We start from the raw sequence: 23729 nt of genomic DNA, 5'->3' as shown, positions 1-23729 counted from the left end.
TAAGAAATTATTCTGGAATTAGGCTGATACACTTGCTACAAATCTGTCTGTAATAACTTGCAAAAATACCTGTACTTACTTATCTGACATATGCTGTTTAAGTCATTGAGCAGAGTACTACAGGGAGATGAGTGAAACAGTTTGTGTAAGGCAGGACCAGATGCAGAAAAAGACCAAGCTGGCATCAATATGCCTAATTCTCCAGCTGGGAGTCACCACATTGAGTGCCCTGCAGGGTGCTTAGAGAATTTAGCACAGTAGCTGGGAAACAGCTGTATCAGCAAGAAGGAAATAGAGAACAGTAATGTTTTAAATCCCATATCTTTCACAAATGTGACTTCCTGTAGATTCACATTAGTTGCATAAGTGAAATTGGGTTTTGCACCTCAGATCTGAGTACATAAACTAACCTAGAGACTCCCATTATGCTTTTATTTTAAAATATTCTGTAATAACTTGAGGTAAAAAGACTTAGCAAGTAAGAGAACTGTGTTAGCCTGCGCAGACTGAGGGCTTAAAGCCACATTCCTCACTTGCTTAGAGTATGCCAACCAAAAAACCAGCAAGAAATACTTTTTACCCCTTGCAGCAGTGTCTAAGAGCAAAAGTCATAGGTACACCAAGATAGAGCATACTTCTGTGATCCAGAATTTCAGGTAACCAGCTAGTAAAGGGCAATCTGTACTCTCCTCCAAACCTGATCCCTCTCTTCCAAAATCATCATTTATACTCAGCTGGGAATCAATGTTAAACAAATTCAGGTGACAAGCTGGTCTGCCTGGCTGAGAATGACATTGCTTAGTGTCTAAGGAAATTTATTTGTAAGAGAATCTAGCTACTGGCTTTCAGAAGTGGGACACAGATTTTGCAAAAAGTACCCTGGGATTTATGGATTACATTCTACTCAAGCCTTTTTGTGGATCTGGATCTTAGTGTGTTGTGAGATACTACTTGTGCTAAACAAAGATGACATATTATATGAATTTCATTCAGTGTACATAAATCAAACACCCCTTGAACTCTGCCAATGAAAGCATTTCCATTCAGCCAGTAACATTTTAAAATGTTTATTTACTATAGGCAATCACTATTTATAAACTCTGTTACTGTGCTTCATTTGGATATTATCTAAATTATGTTCTATATTATAGGCCTATTCCTGGTTGCAAGAAGAGATGGGACCAGATTCTGACCCTGTGGTAATTATAAGATTTTTGGGATCCACCGAAACAAGTACAGATCTGAAGAATATACTTCAAAGCATTTGTGAACAATTAGCAGTCAACTATCGTTGCCTCGTACAAAGTTACCCAAAAAAGATTCATGACCTTCGGGACTTGTTCATAAATCTCCTGAATGAGTCTTCATTCCACAGGCCGCTGGTGATAATATTTGATGCCCTAGAACAGCTAACAGATAGTGATGATGGTAGGAAGCTCTGGTGGCTTCCCATTCACCTTCCCCGTTCAGTACGGATCATTTTGTCAACACTGCCAAACAAGCATGGGATCCTGCAAAAACTGAGGTGCCTTATTCATGAAGATAACAACTACATTGAATTGACTGCAAGGGACAGAAAGATGTGTAGCCAAGTACTGAAACATCAGCTGCTGCGAGTTAAAAGAAAAGTAACATCAGGGCAACAAATTTATGTCAATGAAGCATTCTCCAAGTGCACACTGCCTATGTTTGTGAACTTAACCTTCAGAGAGGTCAGGAACTGGAGATCTCACAAAGATGTGGATGAGTCTTCCCTCTGTGTCACTGTACATGAAAGCATAGAGCAATTGTTTTGGTCACTGGAAAGCAAGTGTGGATCAAGATTATTGTCAAGAGCACTTGGCTACATCACTATGTCCAAATCTGGCTTGAGTGAAATGGAACTGGAAGATATTTTAGCCCTGGACAACAGTGTCGTGTACGAGCTGAGTGAGAGCGTCAGACAGAGTAACCCACTGAGAATTCCATATATATACATAGCAAGGCTTAAGGAGGGCTTACAGGGGTACTTAATAGAGCGACAGGTGAAAAACGTAACACTGCTTCTTTGGGCAAATAGGCACTTGCAACTAATTGCCCAGAAATTGTACCTGCACAATGAAGAAGAGTTGCGAGAAATGCACACAGTCATGGCAGAGTATTTCCTTGGTGTTTGGTCAGGTGGACGAAGAAAACCTTTTTGCAGCAATGACCAATATCTGAACAGTTGTCCTGACCGTGACAGTAGAGGCCTGAACAAGGATGAAAAGCACTGCATGGATCAGACTGCTTTTGACAGGCAGGCACCTGATCAGCCATGGGTCTTTCAGTGTAATCCATTAGAGCCTGATATCTTTTTTATCAATCACAGAAAAATGACAGAGCTTATTCATCACTTGACAAGATGTGGAAGAACAGATGATCTTCTGTACGGCGTCATTATGAACTTCAGCTGGCTGTACACCATGATTAGAATAGGGCAGTTTGATAAAGCACTTTCTGACATAGAACTGGCTTACACCTATTCTCAGGAAAAGGAGCTGAAATTTCTGGCCAGTACCCTCCGCAGTATTAAGTTCAAAGTAGTAAAATACCCAGGTTCACTCTCTGCTGAATTGCAGCAGCGGCTTCTCCCAGTAGTAAGTTCATTACCCAAACTCAGACATCTCCTCTTAGAATGTGACAAGGATGGACCCAAGTACTGCTCTATCGTCCCTTTACATTCCTCCATGGATGTGACTTACAGCCCCGAGCGCCTGCCGCTGTCTTCCAGCTGCATGCATGTCACTGAGATTTTGCCTACTTTTAATCCCAGCACAATTATTGCTGCTTTAGAAAATGGCTCCATCAGCACTTGGGATGTAGAGACCCGACAGTTACTAAGGCAGATTACAACAGCTCCATCTGTTATCTTGGGGATGAAGCTTACTAGCGATGAAAAGTATCTTGTAGTGGCTACAACAAAAAACACTCTTTTGGTATACGATAATGTAAATTCCTGTCTTCTGTCTGAGGTGGAAATTAAGGGGTCAAAGCATTGTGGAATTATGGGGAGCTCCAGTTTTATAAATGGATTTACCTTATCAGTCAACCATGCACTTGCTTGGCTGGAGGCCAGCAAAGATGTTACTGTAATAGATCTGCTTTACGGTTGGCCTCTCTATCACTTCCACTGCTGGTACGAAGTGACCTGTGTGCAGTGTTCTCCAGATGGAGTCTATGCATTCTGCGGACAGTATTTGAACACTGCGACCATTTTTCACTTGGGCAGTGGAGAGAAACTGGCCACCGTGACGTCTGAGTTTTCTAGTGGATTTGTGAAATTCCTTCTCATTCTAGATACAGCCCAAGAAATGGTGATGGTGGACAGTGAGGGTAGCCTCTCTGTTTGGAATACAGAGGAAATTGCGAATCCCCAGCTTACAGATGACTTTGACTGCAGGAGAGAAGACAGTGAAGTTGTCAGCATAGAGCTTTCTGAAGACCAAAGTGCAGTTTTGATTTGTAAGGCTCTCAGCATTGAACTTCTTGACACTCGTGTGTGGAAGGTGGCTGAAAAGTTTAGAGCTAAACACAATGAGCGCTTTATATCTGCCGTGTTGTCCAAAAATGGCAACTGTATAATTGCTTCAATGGAAAATACCTCAGCCATTTTTGTTTGGAGAAGAGATACAGGACAGTGTATGGCAAGCTTACAGGAAATCTCAGGAACTATAGTCAGGCTAATTAAATCAAATCATCACAACATGCTGCTATCCTTATCCACCAGTGGTGTCCTTTCTATTTGGGATATAGACATCATAACTGCTATGTCCAATATTGACAAATCTGGCAAGCCTATCCAAAGACTGGTGTTGCCAGCTAGAGGTGAATTAATATACACATTGGATGGATCAGATTCTGTCCATAAGTGGAACTTCAGCACTGGATTTATTGAAGCTGTGTTCAAGCATGAAGGTATCGTTGAAAACTGTGTGCTAACCTCTTCTGGAGAGATAATGGTGACATCGGATGATAAGTGCAGCCAGTACGTGTGGCACACAGTTAGTGGTGAAAATATCTTTCGTATTAATGGACAAAAAATCTCAGAGCTAATGATTACTCATAATGATCAATTTGTAGTCTCTCTCTGCGAGCAAAATGCATCCAGAGTTTGGCGACTGGCTACAGGACATAGGGTTTGCAATATTTTAGTTGCCTTACAGAATGCATTTATAACAACTGCAAACACATTCGTAGTTGGAATGGCAAAGAATAAAGTGTTGGCAGTGAGTCTCTGGACAGGCAGTATAACCAAGAAGTTTTGCTGTGATGATGGCGCAAGCATTGTGGATATTAAGCTAATACCAGATTGCCCAGATATTATAGTATTTATAACATCTACTGAAACTGTGAACATCTGGAGCCTAACAGAAGAAGTCATCTGCAGACGCGTACAGTTGCCTACCAATTTCTTAAAAAATTTGGAAGATTTTGAAATATCCCCAAATGGGAAGTTAGGAATTATAACCCGTGGTGATGAGAATATCAATGTGCTTGATTTATACAGTGGAAAACTTCGTGTGGTTCATGCTCCGGGTGTCATCTGGCGGCAGAGGCTGTCTCGTGATGGCCGCTATCTTGTGTACATCTGTTTTCGCAGTGAAGAAGATGATGATAATGGTGCTGTCTCTAGTTTAATTGTAATGAGGCTAGCAGATGGCAAAAACATTGGTGCCTGTTCTCTTTATAAAACTCCCACTTTTCTTGCCCTCTCACAGAGACATTTAAATATTATTATTGGATTTGATGATGGAAGTATAGGTACTTACACTGTAGTGGATCGAGTTGATGCTGCACTGAAAATCAAAATTGCTACTTCAAACAGCCGTCAGATTTTCAACAACACAACACAAGTGATTAGACCAAAATGCCACAATTATAGCTTCAAAGTCACTGCAGACTGCATTTGGAGGGAATCAACAGAAGTATTTGCAAGGGATAGCCCCATTACAGTGACAGAGCCTGAGGTGAGTGAAGCAACACCAACCAAAAAACACAACTATTGCTATGAGAGAGTGTGCTCAGCCATAGATTGCAGAGGGCACAGTTTTGCTTCTGATAACTGAGTAACCATCTGGATGAGTTTATCTGAATAATAGTATACATGCATAGATTTGTCTTCTGAATTCATGTAAAAATCAGTGCATTTCTTGGAAGACAGACAGAAACAGCAGAGGGCAGAGCAGCTGTTTTTTCCTCGACAAATATTCTTACATTTATGTAAACATAGAAGCAAACATAAAGCAAATGGGCTGCAGGGTTTTTTAAATTTCGGAATACAAGGTTCAGTCCAGGATTTCACCAGGGCCTTGATTAAAAATTTCTAGCAATACTATCAAAATTGTTAAGCTATTACAGAAGTTAGGTGATCTAATCCAGGATTGACAAACTGCTTTAACTAGAACTAAGGCGCCACATGACAGGTGAGAAAGTCAGACCACTATTTTATACACCAAGTCGCCTAGATGGGTCTATAGCTAACAGCCAACTTTATACCCACTTGCAAAAATGTGTTTTTCTGCTTGATGGTGCAATGACAAGATGTCACCTGCCAACCTGGAACACTTGATACATTCCATCATCATTTAAAAAATACCTACTGATTTTTATTGTTTTTTTAATTGGGATTACTGTTTGGGTTGAACGGGGTAGGTGCCAGTCAGCTGCAAACGTGTCAGCGTGTGAGGTGATAAGTATTTGTTCACCTCAATGAATGGACTGAAAGATTTTTTTTAATTTTTTTTTTTCTTAATTGCATGCAAGGATTTGTGGCAACAGTGACAAAAACCTGGGTCGTAAAAGGAATCCAGGATTTGGGCGGGTATTTTTTGTTTGAGGATTTTTTTCATCTTCACAGTGTGTATTAGTACAGGTCATAATTTAAAAAAAAAAAAAATTGGAAAGGGAAAGGATGTTACAGACAAAGAGTTAAACACATTAATTTCTTTCTGTTAAAAAGTTGCTATCCATTTTGTTGTAAGAAAGTCTGAAGTTATCTCCTATGTCCCCAAAGTAATCTTAGTAGGAAGTTTTGTGACATGCCATGTATTAATCTTGATGACATTTGCCTTACTATTATTTCTGTTCTTTCCCATGATAACAGATCAGATGACCAAACACTCTGGGACTACATGTATATGTGCTGAAATACCCCACTAAATGTAAAGGCTGTCCAAAGCTCCTTTACTGCTCCAATTTGTAATGTTTTTTTCTTACTTAACACATACTTACGAGATTCACTTTCTGCTTTAGAACTGTTCTGAGCCTTTTGTACAATTTTAACAGTTTCAAGGCAGAAATTGTGAATAAATGACAAATGCTTTAAAAAAAATCACATTTTGCCCAAGTAAACAAAAACTCTGAACAGCATCTGAAAGGATAAGATTTTTCCCTCCTTCCATATCCTAAAGATGGCACATCTGGGGAAATATTTTCGAATTATTTAAACAAAACAATTTTATTTTTCAAATCAGAACTCCATGCCACTAATTTCCAAGAAATGAATGCTAAGCTAGAACTTAATGTAGTGTGTGAATGTTCAATGTACAAGCCAATATAGTATATTAAGTGACTTGAATGATTTTTTCCTAACTTGTTTGCAACTAATAGATCATATTGAATGTTTTTATGTAAACTTTGTATTGTTGGGAAAACCTACTCAAGCAGAGATTTATATTTTCATAAATGTCAAATTTAGTTAAATTTTGTTACAGAGTTGTTAAATTAGAGATCTATTGCAGTCTTCAAATAATATACAGTCTTGTGTATGCCTTGTTTGTACTAATAAACTATGAAAACGGACTTGTGTGATTCCCTCAATTTCAGGGCAATTTCATGCTGGCAGACGGACAGAGGCATTTGCATCTCCTATTAGTCCATATTTAAATAATCTTTAAGGGCTTTATTCATAAGGAAAAATTCCAGTATTTTTCCCACTTCAGTTAACTAAATCAAGCATTCAAAAAACAACAAAAAAGCATGCTTGGGTGCTGCTTATGACTAGATTGCATGCTGCCAGGGTGCAAGTCAATAGACATGAAGGTTTGTGTAATCTACCCAATAGAAAGCACAGAAAAGAGAGAAGCACCTGAAATCCCACTCCCCTTCAGACCTGTGGAGCTACAGAAAGGGGCTGTGGGACCCATGCCTCCCAGGATCGTGTCCTGTAGGTAGGCAACTTCCACCTTCTTTAAGCACTGGGTATGACTTGCACATTTGAGCCTTGAACTCCTTGTGCATAATCTGTTCTTTCATTATCTTGGAAGAGTAAAAATACACCTCCTATCTGCCAGGAGAGTGACTAACTTTGGGTAGTAAAGGAGCATAACATAGAAGCAAAGCAAAACCAGAGAAATGTTCTTCCTTTTGGGGAAGCAATACTAGAGCCCAGCTGGTCCCAGCTCAGCACAACAGCTTATCCATAGAGTACCCAGACTTGTTTCTCTTATTTCCCTTATTCTCTTGGGATCATTCCATCCCAACACACCCAGTCAGTTGCCAACACCTATAATAAATGCTCGGAGCAATGTAGATATATTCCAGCTGCTCCAGCCAATGAGCTGGCTTCAATTGGAGCTTGTCTGAGATGCCTCTATACAAATGCCCATAGCATGGGGAACAAACAAGAGGAATTAGAGATGTGTACACATCTACGGGGGTATGATATAACAGGCATCACAGAAACACTGTGGGATGGCTCCTATGACTGGAGTGTTGGAATGGAAGGTTACAGGCTCTTTAGAAAAGACAGGCCTGGCAAGCGGGGAGGGGGAGTTGCCCTTTATGTTAGGGATAGGCTGGAGAGCATGGAACTCTGTCTGGGGACAGGTGAGCAGTTTACAGAGAGTTTGTGGGTCAGGGTTAAAGGGAAAACAGCCATGGGAGACATTACTGTGGGAATCTGTTACAGACTGCCTGATCAAGGAGAACCTGCAGATGAAGCACTCAGATGACAGATAGATAGGAAGACAGATGATAGACAGATAGGAAAAGCTTCAAGCTCACAGGCCCTTGTTCTCATGGGTGACTTTAACCACCTTGACATCTGTTGGAATGACAGTACAGCCCATCACAAGCAATCCAGGAGGTTCCTCAATTGTGTGGAAGACAACTTCCTTCTGCAAGAAATAGAGGAGCTGACAAGGAGAGGTACCATGCTTGACCTCGTGCTCACCAACAGGGAAGGCCTCATTGAGAATGTGATGCTCCAGGGCAGCCTTGGATGCAGTGATCACGAGATGGTCGAGTTTGAGGTCCTCAAGACAGTGAGAAGAGTGCACAGCAAGCTCACTGCTCTGGACTGCAAGAGAGCAGACTTTGGCCTCTTCAGAAACCTGCTTAGTAAGGTTCCATGGGCTATAGCCCTAGAGGGCAGGGGGGCCCAAGGCTGTTGGTTGATATTCAAGGATCGCCTACTACAAGCTCAGGAGTGTTGCATCCCAACTAGAAGGAAGTGCAGCAGGAGGGCCAGGAGACCTCCTTGGATGGACAAGGAGCTGCTGAGGAAAATTCAAAGCAAAAAAGAGGCTTATAAAAAGTGGAAGCAAGGACAGGCGGCCTGGGTAGAGTACAGGGATGTTGTCCAGGAAGCTAGGAACCAGGTTAGGAAAGCTAAGGCCCAGTTAGAATTAATCTTGGCTAGGGATGTTAAGGATAACGGGAAGGGATTCTACAGGTACATAGCAAATAAAAAACAGACTAGGGACAACATAGGCCCCGTGAGGAAGCTCTCGGGAGAGCTGGCTACACAGGATTTAGAGAAGGCTGAGGTTCTGAATGACTTCTTTGCCTCGGTCTTCACTGGCAAAGGCTCCAACCGCACCACCCAGGTCTTGGAAGGCAGACACAGGGACTGTGAGAATGAAGACCTTGGGCCCACTGTGGGAGAGGGTCTGGTTCGAGACCATCTTAAAAATCTGAATGTGCACAAGTCCATGGGACCCGATGAAATCCATCCGTGGGTCCTGAAGGAGCTGGCAAATGAAGTTGCTAAGCCACTGGCCATCATATCTGAAAAATCATGGCAGTCAGGTGAAGTTCCCAAAGACTGGAAAAAGGGAAATATAACCCCCATTTTCAAGAAGGGGAAAATGGAAGACCTGGGGAATTACAGAGCAGTCAGTCTCACCTCTGTGCCTGGAAAAAACCTTGGAGCAGATTCTCCTGGAAGGCATGCTAAGGCACAGGAAAAACAGCAAGGTGCTTGGTGACAGCCAGCATGGCTTCACTAAGGGGAAATCCTGCCTGACCAATTTGGTGGCCTTCTATGATGGGGCTATGGAACTGATGGACAAGGGTAGAGCAATTGATGTCATCTACCTGGACTTGTGCAAAGCGTTCGACACTGTCCCACACGACATCCTTGTCTCTAAATTGGAAAGACATCAATTTGATGCATGGACCACTCGCTGGATAAAGAACTGGCTGGATGGCTGCACACAGAGTTGTGGTCAATGGCTCAATGTCCAGCTGGAGACCAGTAACGAGTGGTGTCCCTCAGGGATTGGTGTTGGGACCAGTCTTGTTTAACATCTTCGTCGCTGACATGGACAGTGGGATTGAGTGCGCCCTCAGCAAGTCTGCGGATAACACCAAGCTGTGTGGTTCGGTTGATACGCTGGAGGGAAGGGATCCCATCCAGAGGGACCACGACACGCTTGTGAGGTGGGCTGATGCCAATCTTATGAAGTTTAACTGCGACGAGTGCAAGGTCCTGCACGTGGGTCAGAGCAATCCCAGGCACAGCTACAAGTTGGGCAAAGAAGAGATCCAGAGCAGCCCTGCAGAGAAGGACTTGGGGGTGATGGTCAATGAGAAAATCAACATGAGCTGGCAGTGTGCGCTTGCAGCCCAGAAAGCCAACCGTATCCTGGGCTGCATCAAAAGGAGCGTGACCAGCAAGTCGAAGGAAGTGATCCTGCCCCTCTACTCTGCTCTTGTGAGACCTCACCTAGAGTATTGTGTGCAGTTCTGGTGTCCTCACCATAAAAAGGACATGCAACTGCTGGAACAAGTCCAGAGGAGGGCCACAAGGATGATCAGGGGACTGGAGCAGCTCCCGTATGAAGACAGGCTGAGAAAGTTGGGGCTGTTCAGCCTGGAGAAGAGAAGGCTGCTTGGAGACCTCACAGCAGCCTTCCAGTATCCGAAGGGGGCCTATAGGGATGCTGGGGAGGGACTCTTCATCAGGGACTGTAGTGACAGGACAAGGGGTAAGGAGTTAAAACTTAAACAGGGAAGTTTAGATTGGATATAAGTTCTTTCCTGTTAGGGTGGTGAGGCACTGGAACAGGTTGCGCAGGGAGGTTGTGAATGCTCCATCCCTGGCAGTGTTCAAGGCAAGGTTGGATGAAGCCTTGGGTGAGATGGTTTAGTGTGAGGTGTCCCTGCCCATGGCAGGGGGTTTGAACTAGATGATCTCAAGCTCCTTTCCAGCCCTAACTATTCTATGATTCTCTTTTCTGGCTCAGTGAACTTTGTGGTCTTCTGCACAATTGCATGGCTTCTTGGGGCAGGATATAGTCCCCTGCAAAACACAGAACCTAAACATGAGAGCAGTCTTCCCTTCATCTTAGGCCAAAGAGAATTGATTTTAGGCCTTGTCTAGTTGGTCAAAGGAATAGGCTGACACATGAAAGCAGTGAGTCTGTATATAAAAAGGTATGGTATGTTCCTGTCCTGCTTTGAACTTCAGTCTTTTATGTTCTGAGCAAGGGTGGCAAGAGTGAGGCAGCAAGTACTGTTTTTCTTAATTGTAGAATAACAAGAATGACAAACCTGGACATGACTCCTAATTCATTTAAGCCCTTCAGACAGGTATTGAGTTCCTAATCTCACTAAAGGGTGCTGTTTAAATCCTGTCCCTCCTTGTAATTTACCTGTGTCTTAATAAACTATCTCATTCAGCTTTTCAGCTTTCTGAATCTATTTCTCACAGGTGAGATGCCTCACACTGAACATAAATAGAAGATGCAGGTTTCTGAATGGCATTAGGCTGCTCAGTGTCCAAATACTTGCTGCTGCCAGAGAGAGTACTCTGTAGCCCCTCACAAATCTGTCCCCATGTGCATCTATGCAGTGGTACAGGGACAATGTATTTTATCTACTAATGACCCATGTGAATGCCAAGTGCTGTTCTATCCCTACCTAGGAATAAAGCAATTTCTTATCTTTTAAGGACCATTATCAGTGTATCTAGAACAAAGTTTTCATTTATTTTTTTATCTAAAGTGCATCAATAAAGAGGCTCAGATGGGGTCCATATTTTCTGACGCGGAAGATACTAGGAATAGGCTGTAGCTGCAAGAAAGCTTTAAAGGGGAATTAGCCGGAAATTCTTTGGCAGACAAAGGTAAGCTGGAGGTCAGCTAGAAAAAATATTTTCATCAGTCATTTCCTTTGCACCACAGCTGGGGAATGCACGGCCCGTGACTTCATTTCATACAGCCTGTGGCCATTCGACTTATTGTCAGATAACATCAAAATGAGAGTTAACATGTAGCCTGCAAAAAACATTCAGAAGGCATTCAGATTTCAGTGGTTCCCCAGCCCTCCTTTCTCCATGCTGCACACTCAAGCCCCGTATGTAAACCTATGGAAACAGAAGTTTTGGCCATCTAGCAAAGCAAATTTAAATCAAAAATTCATCACTAAAATGGTGTTCACATGTGGAGGGACCATTGCAACCCCAGATCAGCTTAAAATCCTGAGATTTTGCCCTTTGTCAAAAACTCCTTATGTATGTCTGTATGGGTCCTTTGGCTAATTACCATTAGACTTTTAGCAGCAATCTGCTGCTACAGATTGTTGCTACAATTGTTCTATTTTGTTGATTAAGGATTAAAAAATACCTGGTTTAACATAAATATTAAGATTTTTTTTTTTTTTTTTGTTTTGTTACTAAGAATCATTATCAAGCGCTTATGCTACAGACATGCCCTGCTTCAAAGTTCTTTCACCCCCTTGAGGACGCTACTCAATATCTGTTCCTGAAACACCACTTTGCTGCAGGGAGAGTAACGAGCTACACTTTTTCCCCTGGTTTACGTTTCCAGCCTGGTCACCGAAGACCATTCCTTGTATTTTGGAGGCAGTCTCACTTTCATGACATGAAGTGGTGCTCTCAGTGTGGGTCTAAATCATAGTCTCAATTCTCAATTTCAGCAGAGAGGTCAAAGGCTGAAGAAATAGTCATCCTGATCCTTCCCAGGGTGGGATAAGGCATGTTATCGTGTGCTTCTCCAGAAGGGGCAGTTTGCACCACTGTACTTCTGTGAAAAAGGGACATTCTCTATCGAGAACCAGCTATTCAGGGCTACATTCACTTGAAAACACAGGCCAATAACCAGAAGAGTGAGAGGGAGTGTTATCACAAGATGTCTAATCCAGTAGAGTATGCTGTTAAGATCACAAGAGTTTCCCAAAGTGACTGTTGAGATCTGCCCCTAGCAAGCTCTTCTCCCTGCCCCTAATGCCCCATCATCCCAGACCCATGCTGCTGCTGCCTACCAGGGTGGGGAGTGCTTCCATCCCAACTCAGCAAAGCCCCTGACATGTTCCCAGTCACGGTACACTCTCCACCCGCAGCACCTGCCCTCTGGGCAGCACACCGGTCTCCTCTCCCACAGAGAATATACAGAAGATACAGATTTAAGGCACACCTGTGTTCACCACAGAATCTACACACCAGCACAGGTCTTACTTTTACGCCATATAAACTAATCTCTCTGCTTTCCTGCCACAGCTCTGATTTCACATGTATTTCAGTGCACGTGAAAAAGCTTCTAGACTAAAATAGATCTATTCAGCACATTTAAAGGGAAATACACCCACTTGCAAGGTGAGAGATGAAGCAAAGCTCCAGATACGCTGTAGCACAAGTGAAAATAGAACATCCCAAAAGCAACAGGATAGTTTGCTGCCATTTCTCTCCATTATTCTGTCGCCTGATAGTAAATTGCCCAGCAGTCCCCACTGTAATATCATGTTGACAATAATATCTGAAGTTACAAAATTAACCTTTGGGGCTGTAATTTTTCAAGACAGACTTCTATCTCAGCAGGAAGGTCCTCCAGAAAACCTCAGCCAAAGCAGTCGATTAAGGCACAAGTATGTGATTAAAGCAGAAAGGATTTCTGCAGGCTGAATGTCTCAAATATTTCGAAAGAAAAAAAAAAAAATGTTGTCATACCTGTGTTGTCATACCTGTGTTTCTGACCAAAGACTATGGATTTGTGAGACAAGTGATCTTTTCCTGCAGAATACATCTATGAAAACCTGACCAAACAAGCAGCCGGAATATATCCATCAGTTTGCACATATCCACAGGAAACATTAGGCTGCAGAAACAGTACTACAGCAGCATAGCATGCTTGGGACTGCTGGGGTCAGGCAGAATTTCTCTACTGGTGCAGAAATACTGGGTGCAGGTTCAAGAAACCACAAGAATGAAGTCTGTGAAACGTCAAAAATACAGTAGCCATGAAAAGGGTCTGACAAGGAGGCCAGGCATCAGGAGCAAGGTGGAGGCAGCCTCCCCAAGGTCATCTGTCCTACTGGACAGCTTTGGGACTGGGTCATTTCTCAGCCTCTTAGCCCAGCTCATTAGCCCAACTACAACCAGGAGGGTAATGGCAAAATACCAACGGGTGCAGAGCTGGCCCTCGGGGACTGGTTCCAGTTGGGCAGGGCTGTAAGCCAGGCACACAGCACAAGGGCTGTGCTCAGGTCTACACACAGCACCATGCTGTATGAGCAGTGGCAGCCCCCAGCTGTTTGCATCTACCGCCTTCCTCGCCTCCCTAACAACTTAAGGACAATTCTTTACTTAGTGGCCAGAGAGTACATTTCCTGGCTCTCAAAATCCATTTTCAGCTAACACTAAAAACTTGGCATGAGAAAAAAAAAAAAAAAAAAACACAAAATCTGCTGAAGAGCTGCTGCAGAGCTCTGCAGTTTGTGAGCCCACAGACTGTAAATGATACTCAGCCCTTACGTTATGACATAACTCTCTGCTTAAAATAAGCACATCCAAAGCAGCTTTTATTAATTTGCTTGCTAGCATGCAATGCATGATCCCAAGATGCAGGGCCCGGCAGCACAGGCTAGGGTTGCGGGGCACGTCCCTGAGTCCCTGCAGCCCCAGCCCTCCTCAGCCACCACTGAACTGAGTTTGACAGTCTCATTACAGAATCACAGAATGGTTTGGGTTGGAAGGGGCCTCTAGAGATCATCCAGTCCAACCCCTTGCCAGGGCAAGGCCACCCAGAGCAGGTTACACAGGAATGCATCTAGGCAGGTTTCGAATGTCTCCAGAAGAGGGAGACTCCACAACCTCCCTGGGCAGCCTGTTACTGGGCTCACTGCAGCGCATACTAGAGGAAGTGTAACAGGGCACACCCAGCCCGCTGCTTTAGAGTGATTTTAGGCGGATACTTTGCACGAGGAAGGCAAGCAGGACTCCAACACGTTCCTTCCACTGGGAAAGCAGGGATGCAATCCGCCCCCCAGGCAAGGAGGCAACCCTAAACCCAGCATTATTGAGGGCGAGAACAGCACACCTACTCATACAGCAGCTGAACCTCGTATATCTGCTGTTATGAGGCTTAACACCACAAAGAAAGAAGGGATTTAACAGAACATTTCCAAGGTACTATCAGTAGGCTGCGTCAGCGCTGCTGGGGACCCCCGACTGTGACCCATGCAGTTAGGTGATGCAATGTCAGTGCCAGCTGTTTCCAGGAGGTTGGGTTTTTATCACAGTTTCCAGGTACATCGATATATGTTAAATATTAAAGCTGGGAACACCTCACCCAGCTGCTTGCAGATACTGGCTAAATTAAATCTCTCATCCTGCACAGGGAACACTCTCCTAACTGGATTGTGGCAGCAGAACTTCTTTTTTTAGCGCACTTTGAAGAGCACACCCAAACCAAAATGATTCCAGGAAACTCAGCAACTTTCACAGGTAAACCTGTTGCAATGCTCACAAATATACCTTAGAGCCAAGTTCCCTTACAGAGCATTACCCAGAATTAAACATCAGTGCTAACTAAAATGTAACAGAGGAACTTTCTGCCAAATCCCTCCAGCACCGTTTGTGATACGGGTAGATTTAATTTTAAGAACATGCAAATGAGAGCATTCATACCCTGATGGGCTCAGACTTTGTTGTGGTCGTTGTGACTGTCCCAGCAGAAAAGGAAATATTTGGCACATGTTCTTCCTCTTCTTTTTCTAACCCTGACCAGATGCCAGTGAGCTCTGTCAGGTTTTTATCCAGCTTGCAGGTAAAGGGTTACAGATTCTAGGAAGTATTAAATGCAAACTTTAAAGGATTTTATTTTCATCTACAGTCACATGACACCTTAATACCCAATGACACCAACTACAGTGTCTCATTAAGAGGTCATGCAAACTCCCAAGCTAAACAAGGCATTCTTACATATTTAACATTCAAATGCAGAAGCCACCCTAAGCCATGGAAGATTGTAATCAGAAAAAAGCTACACTTCCTGATCCACACAAAAGCTGCAGGTAGGAAAAGTTCTTTCTCCTTTAAACTTGTAACATTGTGCTTTCAAGAGAAATTATTTAGAGAGCATATTTTGTACTCTCTTTTTCAGCTTTCAAAATAATCTAATAGTTTTATCCTGAAAATACCTGATCTCGCTTGTTCCACCTGTTGTAGATTCAGTGTTGTTTTTATTCTCAGAAACACATTCAGCTCAGCAGAAATCAAAAGATATTTTTAAGCCAAATTTATATAAAAAGTAGTATTTTTAGAGATTTTTTAGTTCTTGAAGTGGTTGTGTTAGAGTTTGTGGGGTCTGCTGTCTGCAATGAAGGGATTTAGAACTCTTCTGACCTTACTTATATCATGAATTGCACGTTGTTTCAGTTACTTCAACCCAAGTGTATTTTAATGGATGTGGCTCCCTCAGTGAAAAAAAAGGATTTCTGATTTCCCCACCTAGAATTTGGTGAATTTCAAACAAAAAATCTTACAAAAGCGAATGAAAGGCAGATGGGGAATATTGCTGTGCTCCATGAAAGGAGAAAAAATTACAAAATAGGGAGTAAGAGAAAAGTCAGTTAAAACCCAGTTAATCAAGAATTTAAATTGCATTCAAGCACATCCATTTTCACATGCAGTGATAAAGTTTCACTGAGAATTGCTGCCAATATTGCAGGAGTTCATGGTTTTCTCTTTGCGTGGAAGGATTTTTCCAGGGTACAGCATTAGCATTTTTATCACAAAGACCTTTTTCGCATCACAATTTTTCTTTAAACTGTAATTGTTTTCAGTGTTCTAAATACTCAGCATTTTAATCCCTTTAGAGGAATGCAGTTAGAGACTACATTCTACAGAGCTACAGAATCTATATTGACTGAAAGATACATAAGATGTCCACCCCCTGAGGATTCTCACTGCACAAAACCAGCAAGCAGTGTTGATTATTCTGCCCCTGCAGCGGTTGGGTGGTGATTGTAAGCAATGTATTTTTTCCTCAGTTTATTGTATAAACCCCATTTTTATTTCTTCCTTATATAGGGAATACTAAGGAGCAGTGAACAGTAATAGCTACAGCAACTAGCTTCAGTTAAGCTTTCATTTTTGTTTGGAAAATTGTCATTTACTTTCAGGGTGCCTATCTCAAAACATAGTAGGTATAATGTTGAGGAGGGCCAAGACCCAAATCTGGCCTAGCATGTTCAGCCTGAGTCATCAAACATCTTTTTATCAAATTGAACCATATCCTTGACCCCCCCCAGCAGAGTCACTCACAACCACACTGGTGGGAACACAGCAAGAAGCCACTACACTTTAATAAAAGAACTGTTCCAAATTTACTATAACTGACCTCTGAACTTAAATTCTTTACAAAAATCTGTTTAGAAACTCTTGTAGATAAGGGGCTTATTTGCTAAGCTAAATTTAAATCTCAGGGGAGTTAGAGGAACGCACCTGCTCCCAAATAAACAGCCAACCTTTTAGAAAGGCCTTGCCTGAGGAGGAACGTTGCACCTGACATGCTAGGAACAGCCTGCCATGGCCAGTCCCTTTTCAAAGATGTTTGTACAAATTGGGTGTGTCATGGTAAATCAGCAGTTGGTAACTCAGTAGTTAGATCTGTTGAATGCTAATTACACAAAGAATTGTTGTAGGGTAGAAGGTAGAATGGACACTAAAGTTACCTTGTGACCAGACTGGACACTGAACGAGAGGGAGCCATAACTCCTTTCCTAAACAAATACAAATGAAGCATCTGCTGTCTAGCACTGTAGTAGTTCAGATGGTTTATTACACCCATGATTTTACTGATTCCTTACAAAAGGAATTTGTACTCTTCTAATTATTAGCTTTTCTAATTAAACAAGCCAACATATTCTCCTGCTTTTTCACATGAATCTGGAGTCAAAAGTAGTGTTTTTTCATGGGGAAGACACAAATCAAACACTTCCTGCTTATAAACGAAGAAAGAGAGAGGTTCTTGGAAACTGAGATTATTGTAAACCTAAGAAATATTTTTTCACTTGGATTTTGGAGGAAGTCCAGCAAACATAAAAATCAAAACACTAACAGAACTTTGGAATGGTTTTCTCTTTACCCCAAAACCAGAGCTAAAACAAGCATTGATCAAAAGCCAATCCAGATCTTTCAAAAGCCTTGCAAAGCTCAGGAAACTTGTACCAGATTGAAGGCTAATACTGAAAATAACCAACCCAGTGATTTTTGCACAGCTGTAGGTAGGTGGGCAGATGGCAAAAGCTGCAAGTGAAGAGAGCTATGGCTTTGTTGGAACGCCTGGTTGAAAATGGTCACTGTGCAAGTTTAACGTGTGAGTGCTGAGGCCCTTCTTAACCACACCATTGTTTCTATCCGATCTCAAGGAAACAAACTTACTTAAACTATTTGCTCTTAGGCTTTACTAAATGAAAGCCAAGGAAAGGCTTTCTTCACGTCTTTCAGGAAGGGATGGTCTTTTGCTATGTTTGCACAGTATCTAGTTAAACATGGCCTCAGCATTGTCTACATTTTCCACTGATACCGGTTCACAAAAGGCTTGGGGTGGTGGAGGCTCAACACAGGCAACACACTGAAACATGATGAAATGTAGTCAGGCAATAAATGTTTGTTTGGAACTTAAAATTCCTCTTTCAGACTCTGTTTATCTGAGGATTATATATGGTCATCTATCAGCAGAGTATGCCCATGATTTCCACACAACACAGTTGTTGTGGGGAGGGCACAGCTAACACCAAGCAGGAGGCCAAATCCCCCTTGCTCCTTAGCCAGGACTAAGCCAGCACCTCATTTAGCACCTGATTATGCCAGAGAAGTAATGGCAAAACTTCACGCCCTAGCAGTGATGCATGAAAATCATTGATTTTTGCTGAGCTACAGAAGAGTGCTGGCAAGCAGGACATATTGCTAAGGAGAACAGGTAGAAAACATGATGTAGTTTTACTTACTGAAAGTTTGATACCAAAATGAACAAAAGAAATGAGCTTTTGTAGAAAGGTCAAAAGGGATTATTGGAAAGGGGAAGACAAAAGGCAGCAATTTTCCTGTGAGCTCTCCTTTGAGTCACTTTCACTTAGACATTTGGAGGAACTTTAAAATTTTATTGAGATGAGTACATTGTTTGGAAACTAAACATTTAATCACTTACAGGAGGAAGCAGGGAAGAAAAAGGCCCAAGTTTTCTTTTTTGTGTGACGTTTTTCTGTCTGCAGTTTTTATACAAGTTTGTTTAACTTCCTTTTTTTCACTTCAACCACAGATGTTTGCTGCAAAGCCACAGATGCTTTCTGGTTAGAAAAATATTTCTGGTTGACTATTCTATTATTAATTCACATAAGTCACTTTTCCATTTGGGAGAGCAAGGAGTAAGCCATCTCCTTGGGGCTTATTTTTTTTAGCGTTACCAACTGGGCCTGGCTCAACTTTGCATCGTTTCCCAGCTATTTAATATAGTTGTGTATTTCTATTTAAGAGCAGTTACTTGTCTGATTTTATGTAAACAAGGTCCAGAGGCTTGCTATAGCAGGAAAGCTGCTTTTTCTGAAAGAGCTGAGTAACAAGGAGAAGAGTATCCTATGTCAAGGATACCGCACATCCAGGACTTGAAAACCTCTTCAATCTGAAGTCCACTCTGGCAACTTTTCATACTGGCTTCAGTGGGAACAGTATCAAATCCTCACACTGTCAACAGAGACTAGGAGAAAAAGAAATAGCCCAATGCAAGTTGTGCCAATGCTACCCTGCTGCCAGCATTCAAACAGTTTCGCCTGTGCTGGACAGAAGCCCTCCAGACTGTTTCAAAACAGATTATTTCACTTCTGCCCCATCTCTCATGCTCAGGACAGGGACATCTGGATGCTAAGGCACTTTGCCCAGGCAAGTTGGCATTAATGTCCTCTTATGATACACTGATGCCGACTCATCTGAAAGCAGCTTCCAGGCAGGAGAGGCAGGGAGTCTCCCAAATGAGCTATATGCAGACGTGTTCCCACAGTCCTGAGGACTTGCCAGGCTGTAGGTCTGTTCATCCTCTGACTGCCTACCCTGCTCACTGTACTTATTGCAATGACAGTATTTATTGATCAGGCTGTATTTATTACACTCACTTCCCCCTTTTTCCCACTGTTTCATCAGCAGTAGGTTTAGGAGTTCCCAGCTTTATCTACCTTAGTAATCATGCGAGCTTTGTGCAACAGCCTAGGATGTAGAAAGCACCACCTATGCCCTGACACAGCCACCCAATAATTTCCTCCTGTTCCTTCTGGGCTGTGTGCTCTCTCATGCAGCCGTGCTTGTGTAGTGGGAGGCCTCGCCAAATTCGAGGTCCCCCCCATGCCAGGGTAGCTCCCAGATCCAGAGTCTGCTGACCCGGCCCTCCACCTCCTTTGCTTTTTGCTCCTCTTGCCCAGCTAGCAAATCCGCACTGCTCCACTCTACAGGCAGTTTCTTGCTGCCCCCCAGCCCCGCCCCCGTCCCCAAAAAATGTTATAAACTCTTACTTCCCTTATGGAATGCAAGCTTGATAGCTACTGCATTTGCATGATTTTAGCACTACAAATGTGCACAGAGCTATTCTTCGCATCTGCTTCTAATCTACTGATAGCAAAAGAAACGTAAGTCTCGGGCAAATTCAGGCTTTTGAAATAAGCTGGCAGTCTTGTTCACTTAGAGCTCAGTGGAAAACAAGCAGTTACTATCAGCTGTCAGGAACCTGAATACAGCTTTGTTAAGGGCCCCTCTGTCTCTATTTTTGGTTTGGGTGTGGCATGGAAAAAACAATATTTACCATCTCAGTGGCTGTGCCCTTTGTGTATTTGTTTTCATATTCGCTTTCCCCATGTGAATTTAGCAGATGTTGCACGGCTTGATATCAGCCCTCCATTTCTGTTGTCAGTACGTGTATGTCTCCACTGAACATTAGTAATGAATAGTCAATGTCTGCAGCAAAGATACAGTCAACCATTTCAGAGGAAAACATGGATAAAGACCAGAAATACCATAAGATTTCATTTGCAATGTAAATGAAACAAAAGCAACAGTCATCAGGCCTGAACTGAAGACCTCCAGGGGCCTGAGAAGCTACAGCCATGTACAATGTCCAATTGCTGTCCTTAACATCTCTTTTTAATTTAAAATCACTTGGGAATATTTTCCGATGCTTTGGATGAATGCACACAGGTTGCTAAAAAGCTAGTCCATATTTACCAATATACACTAAAAACTAATGCAGAGTGAAATTATCTGAGTTCAGTTATCTAATTAATTACCTTCCATAAAAACATGTGCATTCACTTCATGTTTATGTGGAGAACAAATACACAGCTTTGACAATGTGCAGCTGATCCATAAAAAAACCCAAAGACAGTTTAAGAAAACAGAGCAAAGCCAAGGACAAAGAACTAGATGCTAGGGGAAGGCCAGCTTGCTGCTTTCACAGCCAATATCAGCACCCAGTATTCATAAAACTACACCCTTAGCTTTATTTCATTTCTTTGCCATCCTTCCATGATAAAGCTTTACACTGAAGTCAATGTGGCTGGACTTCCCCCTGGAAAGAGTGAGAGCACACTTAGTTAGCTCAGAGCACACTTTGCTACCCACAGCTTGCTGGCCGAAGAAGCACTGAGCTAAATCAACCCTCTGGCTCTGTGCGGGAGGCAGAATCTGAATCTAGGTCTCCCAAACGCTCTAAGAGCCAAATCTGCCTCTAGAGACTAACACCCTTTAAAAATCCAACTCACTGTCAGCAACTCTCTTGTCATGGAACAATATGATGTCAGCCTGGCCAATATATAAAGTTCTAACACACAAGCAGCAGGTATTTGCTGTATAACAGAAGTAACTGAGACACACCATTTATAGCCAAGGCATAAACTCTTTGGAAAAAGAGCTCTGCTGGAAATGTCAGCCTGTTTTTAGCATACAGCATCATGAGCAACTCCACTGCTGAAACACAGTCCAGCAAGTCAGACTTGATAGTGAAATACTCATTGATAATTTTGGTGAATGCAGTCCATTCTTTTGCACAGGATTAAAAGAAAAAGAAGGGGAAAAAAAAAAACAAAAACCCCAAACAAACAAACAAAAAAAACAAAACAGAATACAAAACCCCACAAAACAACAAGGATTACTAAACAGGCTCAATGCCACACAACACTAAGTCTTTTAAGGCAATGAATACTTTTCAATAGCATTCAAGTATTGTTCTACTGAGAGACTGAAAAAGCTTGCAAATACAATCAAGATAAGCAATTCAATAATACTACAGAAATGCAGCTGTATTTCACTGCTATCTCACCATTACCATATCTTAGCCACATTTAGACCTTTTTAATGCAGTGGTCAATACTCTGGATCTGCCTTATTCTAAGCAATAATTATTGTAATTATAAGAACTCTTTGCTCTTGTTCATGAAATCATTGCGTCTAATCATTCCCTTAGCCACCCATCATCACTCAATGTCTGTGAAGGAAATTGGTTTTAAACAACCAAATGGAAAAGCTCACCTGCATTCTAAACAGCTCTAGATTGAATTATCTCTTATGCTTTACACAGTAAGTGCTGCATTTAAAAGAAAAACCCTTTGAATCAAAAGGAACTAATGTAAGAGAAAAAGTCACATCACATAAAAGGGTCTTTATTAAGGTATTGTATCGGAGTCTTCAAGATTTTTGAGTGTGACTTTCAGTGTTTTCTGTAATTTTCTGTTTTAAAAGTTTCTTTATCCTTTTTCACAGTACTTTGTAACTATGGCCAAAATGATCCTCTGCTTTCCTACTCTCCGCTGACCATTCTTTATGCGAAATGTTCAGGAACAATGATGTAAAAATAATGCATCCCAGTATGTTTCCTGCACTTGTTATGTAGGAACAATATATTGTAGCGGGAACATCTTGAGCACTGAAACTGGGGGAGAAGACACACACACACAAAAACAAACAAAAATGAGTGAAGGAAAAAGAAATACATCAGGCATATTAATATCTTGGAGGCTATGCCTTATCTTGAGAGCTGATACAGATATAAGCTGATAAAGAAACTGACTTATATGGCTTACTCAGTTTTAGAAGGATTCTTAGGTTCAGTGTATGTATTTGATTGTTCTCAAACATCCCAACATTTAACTGAGTCTAAGCAGTTCTACTTATAGCTAAAAGATCATCTCAGAAATAACTGCTTGAGCCAGGCACACCACAGCCTTACCGTTCAGAGAAATACCAGATTTAGAGCTTTTGGTGCCCCTACATGCTAGGCATTCATCTGAACTGTGAACCACCAATATCTGACCTAACAAACAATATTACCCTTTTGCTCACGAAATACACCAACTCTGCCCCAAATTCTTCTGCCAAGAAAAGGATCTTCTTCAGGTGACACAAGAGAAGCCATATTATTTGTTTGGATTTCATGTCATGACCCAATTAAAAATCAACAAGGATAAAGAATAATGATGCAAGTGAAAAAATTAATTTGTATAGAGGACAACTGCGTAAGGAAAGTTTAAGTTTGAGGTTTGTTTTTTTTTAAGATGAGCAAAGTCAGGTTTTTCTTTCAAACTGACTCACCTGCACCAAGTATATTGTTCTGCAAGCTTTACATGTAGTTCTCCCACTCCATTTTTCTGTATATGCCTTAGCCCTAACACTGTCTGTCTTATGCACAGCCTGCTATTTCTTAGACCTGCAGGAAGCCATAAATTTGGGCGGGAGGCTGCATTGTTAATTCATGGTGTTCTCTTTCAGTCTTGCCAGGAACATAAAAGTTTTGGCTGAACAATGAATTTATAGCACGTGTTTTGTGGGTCATACCTATGTCTCTGTGTAGGATTCACTTTGGGCTAGCAGTAACAAACCCGAGATGCAACTCTTGCAAACTTAAGCTATTAATAAACAGGCTTCAGTATCTTTTCCTTCTGTTTACATTCCAGTTTGAAGATCCAGTTATGACCTGAAATCTTGCTAAAATATACACTAAATACATTTTATTTTTCCTGTATCTGCCTCAATTTCCTGTGAAACAGTGAAACCCACATTGGCTCTTTTCCCTGTGGGTTCTGTTTTCCCTTCAAGGAGCTAAATTTTCATGTTTTCCCCAACAAACCTCAACAAAATGTTGAGTTGCTTTAACAAGTTAAGCTTCCACATGTTAACTTGCCTTTGTCACATAAATTTGAAGTCTGTG

At 42.0% G+C, this 23729-nt stretch overlaps 2 protein-coding genes across 5 annotated transcripts in view; both read left to right on the top strand.

Annotated features, from left to right (window-relative positions):
• Positions 1-6813, top strand: part of NWD2 (NACHT and WD repeat domain containing 2) — a 61774-nt gene extending 54961 nt beyond the window's left edge. The window contains exon 7 of the mRNA XM_065699282.1: positions 1152-6813. Coding sequence (XP_065555354.1) covers positions 1152-5087 — 3936 coding nt within the window. The 3' untranslated portion in view covers positions 5088-6813. The remainder of the gene's footprint in view (positions 1-1151) is intronic.
• An 8076-nt stretch (positions 6814-14889) lies between these two features.
• Positions 14890-23729, top strand: part of C1H4orf19 (chromosome 1 C4orf19 homolog) — a 45327-nt gene continuing 36487 nt past the window's right edge. For 2 of the 4 annotated variants that reach the window (XM_065699268.1, XM_065699240.1), the window contains exon 1: positions 15256-15555. The gene's annotated coding sequence lies outside the window, so the exon portion shown is untranslated. Of the gene's footprint in view, positions 14987-15245; positions 15556-23729 lie in introns of those variants that run through there. The other 2 variants (XM_065699249.1, XM_065699258.1) reach the window with 2 other exon arrangements.

This window comes from Lathamus discolor, chromosome 1 (assembly GCF_037157495.1).
Source record: "Lathamus discolor isolate bLatDis1 chromosome 1, bLatDis1.hap1, whole genome shotgun sequence".
NCBI classification, from domain to species: Eukaryota; Metazoa; Chordata; class Aves; order Psittaciformes; family Psittacidae; genus Lathamus; species Lathamus discolor.
The sequence above is the reverse complement of the archived record's forward strand: the minus strand, read 5'-3'. Positions and strand labels throughout refer to the sequence as shown.